The 18,931-nt window shown below is 30.8% G+C and overlaps 2 protein-coding genes across 2 annotated transcripts; both read right to left on the bottom strand.

Annotated features, from left to right (window-relative positions):
* Positions 1 to 2,171: 2,171 nt before the first annotated feature.
* Positions 2,172 to 4,067, bottom strand: LOC149375202 (uncharacterized). The gene is made up of 4 exons (XM_089590065.1): positions 3,947 to 4,067; positions 3,075 to 3,146; positions 2,747 to 2,842; positions 2,172 to 2,672 (listed from the first exon to the last, which is right to left on the bottom strand). The coding sequence occupies exons 1-4, from the start codon at positions 3,996 to 3,998 to the stop codon at positions 2,227 to 2,229; spliced, it is 666 nt and encodes a 221-aa protein (XP_089446191.1). The 5' UTR covers positions 3,999 to 4,067; the 3' UTR covers positions 2,172 to 2,226.
* A 3,425-nt stretch (positions 4,068 to 7,492) lies between these two features.
* On the bottom strand, positions 7,493 to 17,108 carry LOC106643877 (uncharacterized). Its single transcript, XM_089589990.1, has 7 exons — positions 17,100 to 17,108; positions 16,717 to 16,837; positions 15,332 to 15,376; positions 12,430 to 12,570; positions 11,118 to 11,363; positions 7,688 to 7,810; positions 7,493 to 7,581 (listed from the first exon to the last, which is right to left on the bottom strand). The coding sequence occupies exons 1-7, from the start codon at positions 17,106 to 17,108 to the stop codon at positions 7,493 to 7,495; spliced, it is 774 nt and encodes a 257-aa protein (XP_089446116.1).
* Between the last annotated feature and the right edge of the window lie 1,823 nt (positions 17,109 to 18,931).

The following is an 18,931-nucleotide window of genomic DNA, read 5'->3' as shown; positions in this document are numbered from 1 at the left end:
TGATAATAATATAGCAAAAATTTAATAACTTTTTTAGGTACTGTTTATTATTAAGTAATAAAATAATAATCAACGATAGTAAAAGCATACATGGTACATAATATTTCATTTAACGGTATCCTAAATTTTAAGTATCGCGTCCATGAACAATTCGATACTGGAATTACTGACTGAGCTGTGATGATGGTTGCTTTTATAACTTTTGTCTGCTAATCAAGTCAGCTTAGATGTCTCGTTTGCTGTCTCCTGCCATCGCTGCCTTTTTGACTTGACAATATGACATCGAAGCAAAGTATCAGTCATGAAGGTTGCATTGTTTAAAAAAGAAGCTGATTTACTATGTGAAGTTTTAGTATTACACTATTTACAGAAAAATTATAGTAAGCACAAACGGTTTTCTGATGGACATCACCTGATATTGATTTCTTAGAAAACCTAAATAATTACATTCTTCGTCCCCGATTCTTAATATTATAATCCCTAATTCTTATTACTATTTTGAAACCCCTTATCATAAGAACACAACAATTTTGAAAATGCTTTACTATACAGTTTGAATATGAAATGTTTAAAAAAGTTAAGTGCTCGTATGAATTATGAAAAACTGGTTAAAAATAATTCATTATTTGCCAAAAAATTTTACTGTACTCAATATTTATCCAACTACAAAGAATAACACAGGGACGCTGGTGGCTTACGCTGACCAGAAATAAAAAAGAACTAATATCTCATATGCAAATAAATAAAATAAACTTCAGAAACCAATAAATACAAAAGTTTAGATGGTAATAGCTACCCTGAGAAATAATATTAAAGAATATAATTACTTAGAATTAAAACGTATAGACTAAGATAAAATAAAACTATAGTTAATATACAAAAACAAACACATACCTGCTACACCTGCAGTAAGCAATAGCTACATATAATATACCTGCAGAAGAGCTAACTACGGTAAACCTAACAGAGCAACATTATTAACTTTCAAGAAATTTTCCGATTTTTACTGTTTATTTTCGCAGACGCATGATTTACCGAGTAACCCCTTTTTATTGTACCACCGATTTCGTAAACCATTTGAAATAGCCTAATTCGTAATCTGGTTAAATTTTGTTACTTTTTCAAATATAAAGGAAAACGGAAAAGTCATAGCCCTTTCACCTTTTCCTGATTCAGAGATGTCAAGAGAGAGTCCGTCCTTCTGCCTCCAACATAGGTAACAGAATTTCGGAATCCTCAAGGTACGTTGAACCAACTTCCTCTCTGACGACTAGCAATCAAAAATAAGTTGACCGAAATTCTACCAGACATTCTGAATTATTTTTGCAACATTATAATCAGTCAAAACTGCCCGCAAATCTAATTATGTTAACTCGCGACGGGCGTAGTATTATTATTATAATTATTATTATTTTTTTTGCCACTCTTTATGCGATAAGTTTGATTGAATTAACAAATAGTGCCTAGCATTAATAAATATAAGTAATATTTTATCTTAATGTTAATATTAAGTTACGAGGAAAAATCTGTAAAATCTGGATGTAAAATACAAAGGAAGAACACGAGTAACTGAATCACTTTTCCTTCCCTTGACGCCTATGGGAGAACAGGTGGGGTGTGGAAAGTGCTAATTTTTGAGTGGCTAAACTAGAGCAGCTCTAGCCAATTGTAGATTTTCAGCTATTGTCTTTTCTCACGATTTTCCCGCGATAAGCGTTCCTGCCCATTTTTTGAGCTAGCGTGTGACACAGGTCTACTACTCCTAACAAAAGGACGCGGTGTCCCCGAAAACTAGCAGTTAACAGTCACCCATCGAACGATAGACTGGGTGAGTTCACTTCTGCTACCCCACAAGTCTATCTTTTAACAGCTCATTCGTGTTTTAATGTTTACCTTAGTTTGATTTGTTAGACTTAGGTATCAAATCATAAGACATAAAAATATTCTAAATATACGCTGTGATTATTAAAACAGAATTAGGAAGAATAACTTTTCACATACATTATTGATGGAATCAGGAGTTGTTAGTTTTTTTGAATAATTTATTCAGAACAATCCTTTGAATGATTGCAGAAAAACATGTTTCTCAAGAATAGTTCTTGTTTGCATAAAACATTGACCAATTACAAGATAAGGTTATTATAACATATTCTTGATTATAGAAACTCTAGTATTTTTTGGCTTTAATGTTTGGCACAAAATATAATTAAGGTGAAATCAGTTAATTTAATTCAAAATTATATATAGTACTAAAAGTACTAGGGAGATTACTATTAAAAGCAGAACAACAACTATAATAGCTATTGTTTTACCCGAAATGGATGATGTTGGTGCGGATGAGGTAATGTTTGTGGTAGTGGTACCAGCATTATTAGGATAGTTGTTGACTGAACTAGGATTAGAATTTGAACTCGAAGCTCCAGCGTTGATAGGATAGCTATTGACTGGACTAGGATTAGGATTGACCCCTCCACTATGACTATTTATTGCGCTCCCAATCGCAGAACCTACCGCACTGCCCACCATTCCACCACCAGCTGCTGCAATGAACGTTTTCGCCATGCTGGGACCGTTGCCGTTCACTGGTTGTGCGGGGGCTTGACTTTGGTGTACGTTTATATTCACATGACTTTGCGGAGGATTCCCGTTTAAAATATGAGATGTTGGATGAGCTAGGAAAAATAATTTGAATTTTTGGAGATACTGCTAATATAAATAACTATTTATTACTAGTAGCTCGACTCACTCATAGCTGGTAGTCCATGGGCTTGACTTTGTTGTGCGGTTAAATACACATGACTTTGTGGAGGATTCCCGTTTGAAATATGAGATGCTGGATGAACTGAGGAAAAGAGTGGCTTTTTTAAAATCGCACTTATAAGTATTCATGCATGACAAGTAAGAATAATGTACGTTATTTGAAAGTCAAAATCAGAAAATCATTACGCAACTAATGGAGTATAGTTGCCTATTATCATTATACATCATTATATCATTTATTGTAAAAACGAACAATATAAAATACAATAATTTGAACCAAAATATCATACAATTATTTTAATCACACTACTTACAATTATGGACTGAATGTTGATTCCTGTGAAAAAGTGTTGGTGATGTTCTTATTTTCGCAATAACACTAAAACCTGATAAAAAAATAAGTAATAACCATGATAAGGGATATTTTAATATTTGATGAATATTGTCAATTAAGGAAATAAGGTTGTACATTATATATACATTACGACAATAAGAAAGTTATGGCTAAGCTTACTTTTTAAGTCTAATTATTTCAAACTAGCATTCCGAGATATTTGGTATATTTGTTAAAACTGAATAATGTAACAGTAGTAGTTAAGTTTATTTTAAAAAGAGGGATATTTTTCATCTTTATTAAGTACTATTTTTTTTAAACTCTATTCGAATCTGGTAATTGTTTATTTAAATTTCTATGATTTACTTAACGTTGTAGAAAATAACATTTCAGTATTTTTTTCCTTGTAGCTTAAATCTTGGCTTAAATCTTGTATGTGAATGAAATTCATGTAAATGTTGTTACAAGTTTTTAATAGTTCTCATTTTTTTTAATCCTACTAAGTGCAATTTTATTATATTGTGGACATATAATATTTCTGATGATAAGATTTACATAATTGTTAAATCCAATAAAATATCTATAATGTACATTGCAACACTGACTGTTTCTTCTTCTTCTGGGTTTTATTACCGTACATTTTTACTTTTATAATATTTCCATTTCGAATACGAGAAACTCTATCAGTTAATTTTTTTGAGGGAAATCAACAAAAAAAACGAAATACTTGCTATAATTGTCCACCAAAAAAAAGACGATTCAAAAAAATAAAAAGATGATTCAAAGGTTTACGGAATTAAAACGATTGTGTATGCATTCTTACAAAACTTTTAATATCCAAAGAATACTTACATTGTACAAGGATGATGATAAACGTAAATGATAGCCACAGTTTGAGCTTCATGGCAGCACTACACCTCTAGTTGTGTATGGACACAGATCAAGTGACAAAGTGACAGATTTGTGTACCTTACGTATCTATAAGATGCACAAACTAAATATATTGGAACAATAAAACACTGTTTTTTTTCTGCTGTAAATTATTTTTTATCAAACAAAACAATTTGATCTGCTATGAAAACCTTCAATACAGTGAATGGCTTTTGTTGGATACAACAAATGTACAGCTCCTTCGGCAGTAAAAACTGAAATAGTATAGAAACACCGGGAAATTTCATACACAAATGTGTACGTGGTTACTTTGAAAGTGATACGACCAAGGGTGCGACTTAAGTGGTGAAAGAGATATGGCTAATCATAAAAAAGCCACAGGCCAGGAAACAGCTTAAAACGACGTCACGCATTATCTTATCCAAAAATACCAATCCCAATTACTAAAAATCCATGCCTTCCAGCTTATTTCAATCGGTCTCGCATTTTGTCGTTTTTCTTTCAGCTTGTATTAACTTTCTGGATGGCCTCAGAGGTTCTATTGACGTACAAAGTGAAAAATATTACTTAAAATCAAGTTATGGTGTTCCTGATTACTTTTTTGACCCGACTTATAACAATACACCTTACAATTTCACTATTTTTAATGCGGTCACAGTTTTTTGGTGCCTATATATGATTCAAAAAGAAGTTAATTTAAATTTATGTATATACATTACAAGAAATTGAGTAATGCAACGGTTGTTGTTTATATTACTAAACGAGCTTTTTTTTCAACAAAAAATATCACTCTACTTTTATTTTGTTTAATTTGTTTTTAAATTAAAGTTCATTAACAGAGAACTATTGCATGTACTTCAGTAATTGTTTTTTTCAAAAAATTTTTTTTAGTGTTTAAAGTAAATATTTACGTCACGGAATAACATATCTCTTCCCATTGACTTAAATTAAAAAAAACATTTTAGAGTAAGAAAAAAATTTTTTTTCAAGAAATCGGGTGCTCAGTGATATCAATGAATATGTGTATATGTGTAGTTCAAATTTTAGTACAGTTAAACATAATTCTTGTACGATAAATAAAGTCTTAATGTTAAATTTTAAATAAGTACTGTGAGACATTAAAAATTCTTCATAAAAATATTTTCTGTCTAAGTGAGGTACAAAGTATCAGTTTCCACTTGTATCAATTGTCCAACGTCTAACCATCCAAATCAGATAAAAAATAAAGCGAAGGTCCATCTCAATAAAACAATAAAGCCTTTTGAGAGGTTGTAGCAGGTATAAGGAAAGCCTGGCACAGCAGTTGCCTAAATTACAATCGCGCTTGGCGTACAGGGCAAAGGGGGAGGAGGAATAACAAAAACTATACAAGTGAGGAAGAGAAGGAAGAAAGAAGGAGACGGACAGTGACACATCGAGTATTGAATACCTGCTACGCAGCTTTGTATGTCGAAGGGGAGAAGAAGATGGCAGGTGATAGTCCGAGATCGCGGTTTTGGAAGATTTGTGTGATACGTGAACACACACATATATATGTATATGTACGCACGTGCATACCTATACTGTACCAACCCACTCAGCAATAATTTCGGAACAATAGACCTCCAGTCCCTCCCACACCTTTTCGTACCCTCTCACTCTACTCTTCGTCGAGAGAAATATGTATATATGTACACATGAAATAGACTGCCATCCTGGCTGCGGTCCTTTCTGTGCGAATACCAGCAAAATTTTGTTTGTTAGGAGCCCATTTGTCCACTTGTGAACCTCGAAATTCTCGTGCAAAGTTGTGTCGATTTATGGATAACAGGATAGATAACTACGGTTAGAAAAAAGGTCTTGTAGTTATTGTAGGCCTATCGGTTTTATCATTATTCAAGGATTCATTAGTGCATTCAATTTGCCTTGGCCGAATTGAAGGTGTACAATTAAATCATACCAGCATCGGTGGATTCTCAATTCGATTCACTTGGCAAGTGGTAATAATCAGCTCTACAACTGATGATATAATTTATTACTTTCTTATGATAAAAATAAAATTATAGCAAAAAAAATGAAAGAAAAACTAGTTGTTGTAAAAGACTCTCTTACCAAAATAAATGTGTTTTTTTCGAGTCGTTTCGTCATAGACGACTAACTTACGAATTACCAAAACTCTGTAAAGTCGTAGGTATAGATATGTATGTATAGCCTGTCATTGATATTTTAAGTCGTTTAGCATTATGTTTCTCTTATAAATTAATCATTGATGACAAATTGTACTCAGAAAAAAATAACTGTTTTATCTAAGTCGTTAACTAAATTAAAAGTCAAAATTTTCTTTGAAAAGATACTTACCTCGTTACCATTTGTTGAGTCATAGTCAATTACGCATGACATTCCACTTTCGAAAGTCATCGAAGGATTTTAGGTAATCCTTTTTTCAATGTTTAAAAATATACACTTTTATTTGCTTTCATTGATTTTCTTGCGTCTACTAGATAATTTTATCGTGTAGTATAGGTTTGCATGCATGATGATTGCTACTCTTGCATAAACCTCGATTTCGTGTAATAAGAGAATGAGGTGCATGAGGTACTTTTACAATCACTTATTTACATGAATTCATTCAAAAGAAAACATAATGTCGAGTCCTTCAGGATATATTTTATAAATTTAAAGTCAGTTAATTCTCCAGCTCATGAAATGCAACATAAAAGCCATTACAGGGAATAATACAAAAGGATCTATGGTTGTACGGTACTCACTTTAATCTTCGTGTACATCAACACTTTATTAGAATTAAATACAGTTGTCTTAATAAAATCACCTAAAACTAACGAGTAATGAGTTAATGATCGAACAAACAGTTTTTTTTAGTAGTCTGATTGTGTGACTATTGGAACATTATGTTTTGTGTTTTTCACCATGTATATTTACATTTTAGAGACACAGACGTTTGATACGCTGATCAAAATTTTGAGAAATTGAATTACAGTTATGGATCAAACAGTCATATCGATGAGGTGATCATCATGAGAAATTATACAAATGACTTTTTTTTTTTTCAATAGTGCGAATTTTAAAAGCATTTCAATAACTGCAATTAGTTCACAACTCATTGACACGACAATAACTCGAAAAGTCACTGAATCGCAAGTCTTACATTTACATCTTGAAGTGTTGCTCGTTTTGACGCAATGGCATTCGTTTAAATGAAACAAAAAAAAAATAACCAAAATCTTGATGATTTAGGCTCGCGTCGACAACAAATTTTTCATAAAAATTTCATGCAAAAAAAGAAGAAAAAAACAAAAGTTAACAATCAAACGTATACCATGCCAAAAATTGAGCAAAAGAAAGCTCCTTCCACACTCTGGATAAACTTTTTCTTCCGCCTTCCGTTTCTATTTGAGCATACCACGAACGATTATACGACGCAACGATTCTCCGCCTCCCCAGCGAGACCACAGAGTGTTGATGGTCATCCATTCTGTTTATTTATTTTTTTTATTTTTATTTCCTAGTTTAAATTTTTCCATTCTTTTTTCCAACCTCCGTCACTCGACCGCGCAAACACTCGCGCACACAGGTCGCACAAGCTCGGGCCGACCATCCTACGGACATCAAGTGCTCGTCAAATAAAATTCCATCCGCTCGGGTGAGTATGAAACTCCAGCACCCGTACATTTCCCAGTTATTTTTTTCTTTCTCTCTCCCAACCTCCCGACATTCTTCCCATCTCCAGATCCGCGTGTTCACGAGTCAGAGTCAAATGTTTGACCAACAGAGAGAACAAACTGATTTCAACTCTGTTCAGCGAGTTAGGGAACTCTTTTCCACTTTCTTCGACGAAATTTCGTACCTTTGTAACGAAGCTAATGCGCTTTTTTCGCCCCTACAACTTTTCGACTACCTGCACAATATACGCTCTGGTGGATCAACAAACGCTTTTCACCCTTTCATTGGAAGATGTTTTCTTTCTCACGCCACTTTCGTGGACGTCCACCGCACAAGTACAAATCAACTGCTGACTCCGATACGCCAAAACATGAAACTCGCACATGAGGTCCTCCGTTTTATTTCACATGATGGGAGCGGGTAGGGTCGGTTTTAAAGGTTGTGTGCACGTGTGCTCGTGCAATCTAGTGACGTCAGCAGGTGAAAAAAAATTTAATGTGTGGCAGTGGTGGAGGGCCCACACATTCATCATCCCTCGATGGCTCACGATTACGCAGCAGCTGAAAATAGTAAAATTTCATCAGCACATTTTCATGAACGCTTTGCACGAATGATGAACTAATTTTTATTTAAACAAATAAAACAATGCAATTTTTGTGGACTTCATCTTTCATATTTTTCGATTTCAAGTGTCTGGAATCGATACCACGAGCGTGCTTTGTATTGGTGTATATGCCCTCCTTTAAATCGAATGTGCGAATGTATAGTTTATAAAATACAGGTTGAGCCGACCGAAGCCACAAAAAGGACCTGCTACCGAAATATGCGCCACCATCGATCTACTTCTCGGCCAATTTACAAAAATTAGGACTCCCGAAACAAGAATTTCCAGAGCATTGGCGGCAGATCGCCCGTTGAGATAAGCCAAGCGCAGAGTATAGGTATATATATATACTGTGCTCCGGTAGCTTGAGGATCGTGTGCCAGAAGAAATCGCGGCTAAATAAAGCATGCGGGACTGCGCTTGTCTGCATTTTTTTTACTCCGAGCGTGTGTAATGGATCGCGCGATTGGAATTTCAAATTTCGAGTGGTGGCATCAACGCGCGCCGCCCACCCTTTTTTCTGATATATATTTTACTGTGCATATAATATTTTTTGAGTCTGAGTGTCAGTTAAATTTACGAACGTTACAAAAAATGCAGCACGGCAATGTTTACAAGTGTTTGACAATTCATTAAATCATCCGTAATCTACCATCAAACTAGCTCTATTTACACATAAATCATTATAAAAGAGATAAAAACTAAGAGAAAAATTTTAAACACTTTATTTTTATGTCAAACACTTTTAGACATTATTTGACGACTTGAGCGATCGGTTAATATTCAACTGGAGACGGAAATGTAGGTTGAGCTAAATTTGTTGAAATAATATCACACTTCAATCGAAGAGTAGTTTGAAATAAAAAAAAAAGTAAAAGCTAAAATAATGTGAAAGTGAATGTTAGTTGAAGGGAAAATAGATTTAGATTATTTTTTAAAATTACAGATGTGTGAAAGTAAAGCTTGCTGCGACGATGCAAATTTATTTCAAACCCAACATTAAGGTGCATATAAATATAAGTACAAATATTTTCATGAAACGCAAAGACTTGAGAATAATGTTTTACGGATTAAATATTAAATATGTATACATATATTTTATCTGTGTTACGTGGGTTTCTCAGTGCATGAATATTAAATATGATGTTAAGAGTTGGTAATTTTAGCTACAAGTGTAGAGTTGATTAGGAATCCCGATAAAACCAACGAGTCTGAGAAAATACAATTATTAACTATAAATTTTCTTAACTATAATTTTTTAATATTTCATAAGATGAGAAATATCAGTGTTATTCGAAGTGACACCTTCACAGACGTGCCTTATATTTTTACCAGAGCAAAAAGTGTACCTATCACTTGTGAATACATGTAAATCGACTGTATTCAAAACTGCACATCCCAATAAACTCAATTTTGGTTTGTAGCGTTATCTGCGACAACTTGACGGTCTAAAATCTGAAAATTTTACCAGCCCTAAAATTACATAAGTCAGAGAAATGAAAATCAGTTTTTCGTATGTAACTCTTTTTTTAAACATTTTAGGTCCACATGCAGTCGAGAAACAATCTAGATCTCAAATAAATAAAACTTTGAACTACTTACTCATACTCTACTTACATACGTACTCAATATCAATAAAAATTTGAAAACCAAATCAAACTTTGAAAATTTCAATTATTAATAACAAAAACACATTAAATTTAGAATTATTTTATAATTTAATAAAATTAAAAATAAAATTTTACATAATTGAAAATTATTTTCAAAGTTAACCATACAATTAATATTTAATCAATCAAATTTTTAATTTAACATTTATTACATAATGACGTTTATTTTGATGTCAATAAAAAAAAAAAAAAATTAATATTTATTTTTTGTTTGAAAAATTACTTTTAATACTTTATAATTAATTCAATCCATAAAAATACAATCTATTTGATAATTAAATAAAACATTATGAACGAGATGTACTATTAATTTTATACTATTAAGTATCAAATGAGAAGAAACGTTGTGGCAAATTTCTAGTTGAATGTTGTTCAATACAGTAAGTTTACCTGTAATCTATAAATGAAGAATAATAATTAAATTGATAATTACATAAAATATCGTACACATTAAAAAAAGATATTTTTATACCTTCATAGTCAAAAAAGTTATCTACACAGGTTAAAAAACTCAGTTTCTGGACATATCTTGAAAATTTAATGACTTGCAATTTTGGTGTCAAAAAGAAAATCGTATACTTCAAAAACTATATTTTTTAAATATTTTTAATAATTTTTTTAATACCTTTATCATACTTAAAAGTTAAAAAAGAAATCGGAGAGTATGAAAAAATCACCTATTTTTGGTTCATTCTATACAGTTTTAATTAACTCAAAGTGTGGAAGTCAATAAACATTTAAAAACAATTAAAAAACAGGTTTTCACCCCATTATAGTATAAAGTAAACATGATAAAACAAAGCTCTGAATACGAAAGTTACAAATCTTGAAAAAAAGAGAATTTTTTTAAGGATTTATACATTTTTTTTAAGACTTGCTGCATGCAACGTGAAAATAATCTGTTCTTTTGCTTCAGATTATGTTTTAGATTGATATTAGGTTGAGGAATGTTATTAATCTTATTCTACATTTGTGTGATTTGCGTTTACATCTAAAATAAGATAATCATTGTCTAACTGATCTAAATAATAGCTGACATCTGATGTAATGTTGCAAGTATTAATAAATTTTAAAAAATCTTCTCCACTCATACGCATGTGGTTGTAGGTATACTGTTTGCTCTGGTAAAATCCTAACCTTCGACGTATCACATTGAGGAAGAAAAAAAGAGATTCACCTAAAACGTATACATGCGTACCTTCGACAACGGGCGCAGCAGGCGCAGCTTCGGCTGGGGCAGCATCAGCCGGAGGTGCATCAGCCGGAGGTGCGTCGGATGCTGGTGCTCCCTCAGCAGGTGGGGCCGCATCGCCGCCTCCTTCGGCTGGTGGAGCTCCTTCGGCCGGTACTTCTCCCTCGGCTGGTGGTCCTGCACCTTCCGCTGGGGTCGCTCCTTCCGCTGATGGGGCTCCGTCAACTGGTGCCTCTCCCTCGACTGGTTCAGCTATTCATTAGAGATTATACGGTTTTATCGAGAATTATTTTGTTACGGAAAATTGGTAGCTGTCCTTTAATGGCAATGTTTGTATAATATGAGAAGGTATTAACGAATTTATCCTCCAGTAGGTTATACTCAGCGTACAAATGTTTAATTCGGCGCAACAATGCACGCGTCTCATTTTGACGACAAACGATTAATTTTTTTATGTTAAGAGAGTTTTTGAGATAACTATTTTTAGGCTCATTTTACAGCTCTTGAAGTAAAAACTAAGCCAAAGACCTCTCAGAAGCTGCAATTAGATATGGGAGGATCTCGACGTGATATCTTTCAATTTTCTAAGATCAAACTTTAACTGACTGAGGATAGAAGTTTTTTTGTTAAGCTGATTACTCATCCCAATCATATGTAGTTTTATTTAGTACTATCATTACAAAAAACAGTTATATTTTATGACTTAGTTCATAAAGTTTTCAATTTAATGCTTTTTAATTTTTTATCTCACTATATAATATTTATAAAGAGATTGGAACAATTCGACTAATTGCTTAAATAATTAACCCATGTATAAACCTGGTTGAAAAAAGATCCGTTCACATGATTAAATTAAAAAATTAGTCAATTTTCATAAATTGAAAAAAATTATTGTAGTACTGTGTATTACAAATCTTTTACGTAACTTTGCAGAAAATGATTTAAATTTTGTTTTTGTTATCAAATATAAATTTTCAGTAGAAACAAAGGATCAACAAAACATTTTTTTGATTGTATCAGTAACTAAAAATAACTTGGTGAATGCACTTCCTAAGGCAAGCAATGCTTGCCATCCACCGAATGTAGCATACAAAAAAAAAAATAAGACACAACCACTGTAAAAATAGCCAAAAAATTACTAAAAGGTTTTTAAATAGAAATAGGAGACTAAAATGATTTTTATAAAATAACTAGAATCACAGTATCTTTACATAGCGCACGGTAAGATAATTATTGGGATTATTTTCTAATTTTTAAAGAAGAAACTGGTAATTTTAAAATGAGACACACAAGAAAAAAATTTCCAAATTATCCTTACAGGGATTGAGGATGTGGTAAATCTTGTTACACAGTTCGATGTCCACTTCAGATATCTCTGTTGAAGGTTCCGTTCCTTCCATGGCCTTAAGTTTCGAAAGGAGCAAATTAAGCACGTTCACCGGATTTGGTGGTGGTGGTTCTAGAAATTTATAATCATTCAACGCTTTTACAAGTCTCTATGAAATGAATTCTTAAAACAATACAATTTTTATTTAAAAAAAAATTTTTTTAAATTCACTAGTTGTTCTTATTGAAAAGTTTGTTCAAGTTCTTAGAAGGTGGCAGGTGTTCAGTATAAATACTTTGGGAATCATGGACAATAACAGCACATAACAAGAAACATTTTTGGGTATGAAAAACAAAAAATAAGTAAACAGGGAAATATGTAACAAAAAACGTAAATAAATAAATTAAAAATTTGTTAGTGCGTTTCTTAGTATTGAACAATACTTAAAATAAATAATTATCGAAGCAATTTGACACAAGTTTGACTACTTAAATTACAGAACGCGTCGATTTCTAACATACGAAAAAATAATATTTCTATTACCGTCAATGAATTTAAAAAGTAATATTCCGTACGCCAGATTCATCACAGTTGATAGTTGATCATTTAGTATTGAAAAATAATTTAAATTATTCAAGAACCCCCTAATCGTAATTTTTATCTTCGATGCGAACAATAAGCCTAAATATCGAATATTGAATGGTAAACAAGAAACTTACGGTCATTCTTTTCAGGCATTGGCAGTGTGATAGTCATTTTTCTTACAATCGCTTTTACAAAAACTTAATACACTTGAATGCAATATTATAAGCACAACAATGTACTCATTCACGAGTGATGTACCCTTAAATTAGCAACAACCCGCTTCCGATGGTGTCTTGCTTTAGAATGATCGCGCGAGCTCGGCGCATAGCACCCATCGTTTTTTAAGTTGCGCAATGACAAAGGTGACGTAATTGATGACACAACTAGTGCCAAAGTAGTAGTGACAAATCAAAGTCTAAGTTGCCAAAGGCGACGCCCGCTCGCATCGAGGTTGACGACCACGAGACTTTTTTTTCACGTCTTCCGATACCTTGTACCGTTCTCTTTGATTTCAATTGTACGCTCATGCTTGAGAAGTACTGCTACAGGTCAGAGACATATAATTGTAAGAAAAAGTTTTTTTTTTGGCCGAGACTGGATTATCAGTAAAAGATATTTTTTGGTCTTTTTCCCCTCGAAAATAATATATTTGTGCTTGTGAGAAAAATAATATTTTGCTTACTGTTGCGTTTCCTTTGAACTTGATTTTTTAATAATATTTGTTAGAAATGCATATATACACACACCTCACAAGCGCAGCCACGATATAAACTTAGCCTATAAAATAGCCCTAAAACCACCTGGCCTACCAGTAACGTTCCAACAATTTTTTTTTTAAATTCTGGTTACACTCATATGACATAGCTTCTCAAGTTTTCAATTTAAACTTTGAAGGTACGTGAATGTTTCGTAGTAATAACTTAATAACTCAGCTACAATATTTTAAGGAGTTAATTTTTAAAAACAGACAAATTTAATGTGTGATCATATGAAAAACTGGTGAATTATAATATTTAATTTCACAGTTGTAAAAGTACAGTTTCAAAAAACATTTAAAAAATTAGGATCAACAAATCTGACTTTTTTATTTGTTTTATTTATTTTAATTTCACCTTTTGTTTTTCTATCCAAAAATCACTTTGAATACTACTGTCAGTACTAAGTTATGCTCAAAACATTAATTTAAAGGTAAGTTTTACGTGAACGAGGTCACAGGACATTATTTTTTCATATTTAATAAGGATAGGTAGGTAGAACCTATTTAATAAGGATAGGTTTTATTAAATAATACATCAAATTGTTATTTTTATAGGATACATATATTGGATACACATAGTTAAATATTCAAATACATGATACTATCATTATTAAACCTTCAGACAATATTGGTGTCACCTTCGTGAGCATGTATTAATTGATCTTTTTCTTTATTTTTTGAAACAAATATTAATTGATGTAATTTCGCTTGGATGTATAAAATTTGTGTTAATGTAAATTTTTTATAAAGAATAAACTATTTTAATACGAAAAAAAAAAAAATATTTATAATTTTTTTCCATTTTAGTAATTTTTAAAGATATTTGTCATTTTATTAATAACATATTGATCTGAAGGTATTAATTTAACAAAAAACTTATAAATTTCATTTTAAGCAACTATTGTAAGTCACTATAGAACATAAACATGATTAATAAACATGGATAGCTCTAATAAGCGAATATATTAGACAAATTTTAAAAGTAAGAACGCCGTTTTTATATTAATTGTACGGACACTTAAAAATACTTATGTCACTCAGAATGATTGAAATGTAAATCGAATTCATATAAAATTGGTAAAAAGTTTTGAAGACAATATTTAAAGTGGATACAAAAAAATTTACAATATTCCAATAACATGAAAAAATTTTTTGTTTCACACATAATAATTAACAAATCCACTTTACAATGTTACGATATCTGTTTCCAGTAAAATCAAACAAAAAGGTAAAAAATCATAATTATGGACCTGAATTTCTACATTAAGCTTCACGTACATTTATCAGTAAAAAAGTAAAAAGTAATTTATCGAAAAAATTTATGTTCCACAAATGTAAATGCAAATGTTCATTACGAACCAAAAAACAAGAAACAGATTAACCATGTACACATATAAGTAACTAATTTTACTAACACAAAGAGAACATAATATGAGCATCCGAAATACTAACACAATCGTCTATAAATATTTAAAGACAAAATTTATGAAACAGTGGTTTGAAACAATTTGTTAGACTGTGCAATAAGTACTGAAGTCAATTCGTAACTACCTTTTGGAATAGGAGATTTCGCTTCTTCAATCACTGGTTCTGGTTCTGTTGAAAAATTATGTATTATTATTCAGTTTAAAATCAACAACATTCACATATATATGATTAAATAAGTCAATTTGATCATTTTACAACTACCGACGTATTTATTGGCAAATACATACTCTAATAATGGTAATTTCCTTTTTTCAAGATGGTTTTAGAGGATGAAAAAAGAAAAAAAACTTGAAGGGGTGTTAAACTAAATATTAAAGTGTAAAAAAATTTAAAAATGAATTTTATCCACATTTAAAAACAATCCATTTCGTATGAGTCAAAGTATTAGGTTAAGATCACTGTCTTTAACGTGTTCTCTAATATGGAAGTGACCCTTTTGCATTTTGTATGCTAAAATTTCTGAAAAGATAGCTAAGATAGTTTCATACATAGCAAGAAATTGAAATGCTATAGGAGCATGTATTTTTCAATCTTCAAAAATTATAGGAAGACTTCAATGTTATTTGCAGCTCAATCTGTTTAAAAAAAAAAAAAAAAAAAACACACAATGCTTTCCTTTTAGACAATCATTATCCGATTCAAACATAAACAAAACAATTTTACAAACTTATGTGATTGGATTATACTTTTGGTTTGTCGAAGAATTTTAATCACTTGTTATTAATTTTAATCAATCATATTGATTAGTTATTACATGACCATGTATTAAAACTTTTTAGATGTGACGAGGCTATCAAAAAAGCAAAGCAAAACTTTTTTTTCAATAGATTCAATAGCAAATGCCGATGAAGCCTTTCAATAATTTTTCACTATTCAAGCTGTTGTGAGAATCGTTTGTTTATTTAAATAAAATACCTTAAGTATATGAGAAATTAAAAAAATGGTTATTTGTTACAATTCTATCTAATATTTAACTATGAGTAGAAGCATTGCCATGTAATAAAAAATTTGTCGAAGCAGTGTTAAAAACATATTAAGATATAATAAGATAAAAGAGCAAATTAACTTCATTGAATAACAATGTGTTGCACTAGACTTATAACATATATTTTTTGACGACTTGTTTTCGGGCATTGTTTTAAATCAAATCACTTTCTATATTTTCATCATTACTATGTTTTACAATTCTCATGTAAAATATTTATGAAATATTCAGGTTCTTGTTTAGGTTGCATGGCATGCTTAAAATGCAATTCTAATTTAAAATTCTTTTAATTACTATATTACTTGTACTCTCAATGAGACTGTGATACAAAAATAGCGAAAGAAACCTTTTTTTCCACCTACTTGATCATGTTAGTGCTCAATTAAATACATACCGAAGTACACTGATATTAAAAAAAATTATTCGATGTTTAAAAAACGTTATAATTGAACAATCTCGTTACCTGGTTCTGGCTCAGGTGGAGGTGGTTCTGGTGTCTGAATTGGTGGTGTTGGTGTTGGCTCGGTAGAGGTAGCTTCTGATTCCGTTGTAGTTTCGCTAGCCGCATCTGCTGCTAGATCCTCCTAGGATAAAGTATTTTCATGAAGGTTGAAATCAACAACTTTTCAAAATAAAAACCCGTATGTAAATGTCACAAATATAAGACAATCGCTGCAAAACAGCAAGACAAATACTGAATTTTATTTAATAAAAGCTAATGCTTGAAGTTGAACAGTATAGTTATCGTAGATAGTGTAACTGATGAGTTGCTAGTTGATCGTTACTTGAAACCGGTTTTTTTATCATGAAATTAACTACATTATTCATTTGTGGTTATAATATTACATCCAACATTTTTAAATGCAAAATATTACAAATATTATTAAAACATTAGAGACGTTATAGCTGATGAAAAAAAAATTTGAAAAAGTAATATTTTCATTTCTCAATCACATTAAATGAATAAGTACAATCAAACTTTTCTTTATTGAGCACTATTCTGAAAAGTATTTTAATTACGACCATCTAACAGATTGAGGAAAAAATAGTATCTTTTTTCATTTCTGAATCAAATTAAATCAATAAATATAATTAAACTTTTCTTTATTGACTACTAATTAAAAAATTTTTTAATTACTACCGGTCTCATAGATTAAGGTAATTTACTTGAAGAATTTTTTTATTATAATAAACGTACTAATTTTTACGTTAACAACTTTTTAAAAATATTTTTGTATACGATTATTTATTCCTTTACAATGTATAATAATTATAAATATAATATTCCAACGTTATTATTAATTTTGGGACTGATTTTAAATTTTTAGACTCGTATTGTTTATAAAACTATATTAAACGTAGTACGCTCTTGAAACATAACATACAATACTATCACTAATTGTATACATAAAATTCGTTATTTTATACTTAAACAATAAATAAAAATACGTTTTGTGTAATGTAAGTAGAGTTATTACCCTAGAAAATGATTTAACTTGTTATCATATACACCAGTATTATGATTTGAATTGTATTTTAGTTATGATGCGCTATTAGTAACATGCGATTTCGGTAGTCATCGATAATGATTGCGAAAAGAAAAAAAAAACAATGTATATATTGACTAAACTATGTATTGGAAAAAAAGTGTGTATCAAATGTTATTTTCTAAAAGCTTTTTCTCCTTTTCTTCGGGCTTGAGAGACTTGCGGCGCTGCAACACATTTTATAACGCTGCTACTAGGACAACCGCCTATTCTATGATGTACTCCAAAAATGGCGCTTTTATTGATTTAATTACTTATCACTACTTTTGCAAGCACATAATCCATATTTTTAGAACAAAAAAATTCCAGAGCTTTTCGATTTATACTTTATCAATTTTCATCAAGATATTTTAGGTCATTTTCTTAACAATACGAGTTAAACATGTTAAAACTGTTATACCCAATAAGACTGGTATGGGTAATGATTGCTACAATGAATGAATCAATGATTTTTTCCACGTAAACCAATAATATAAAAATTTGAATAAATACATTTACAAAAATAGGAAAAAAAAATGAAAAAAAAGTAGTATCGGTAAAAAAGTTAATGGGTAAAGTGAATGTGTAAAATCACTTACTCACAATTACCCAGCATTGTACAAACTAAGTTAACAGTTTTAAATAATCAGACGATACATTGATATGGTCGAATCACATAACTAGCTTTTAGAATTATATTTTTCGAAATAAAAAGTTTATTTAAAAGTAACATTTTTTCCAAATATAAATTATTTACAATAAGCAACTGCTCAAACCTCAAACTCATGAGCTTTTTAAAATGAAAAGCCGTACGCAACAGAAGAAAGTTCTAATGAATTAAAAAGAAAAGATTTAAAAACAAAAAAATTATTTTTAAAAATATGACAGTGGGATGTCAGTTTAGGTGTTGTACATAGTTTTTTTTTTTTTTTTTTTTTTTTTTTTTTTTTTTTAATAGACTAAGACCCATTAAACAATTTTTTGCCATGCTTGAAAATGCTTCAATTATTGTCAAAAATCATATGTTCGTACAAAATTTGCATCTCACTTCTTTTTTACAAGAAAATTAAAAAAAAAATAGAATTTACAACCCCTCAAACTGTTCGTTTTATTTTTTAACCGTTTTGTAGATAAATTTTATTCAGGTATCAC

The sequence above is a fragment of the Copidosoma floridanum genome, unplaced genomic scaffold (genome assembly GCF_036245765.1).
Source record: "Copidosoma floridanum isolate Cflo_tuat_1 unplaced genomic scaffold, Cflo_Japanese_pri ptg000011l, whole genome shotgun sequence".
NCBI lineage: Eukaryota > Metazoa > Arthropoda > Insecta > Hymenoptera > Encyrtidae > Copidosoma > Copidosoma floridanum.
Note: the sequence above shows the minus strand (reverse complement) of the source record. Positions and strands in the feature narration are given on the sequence as shown.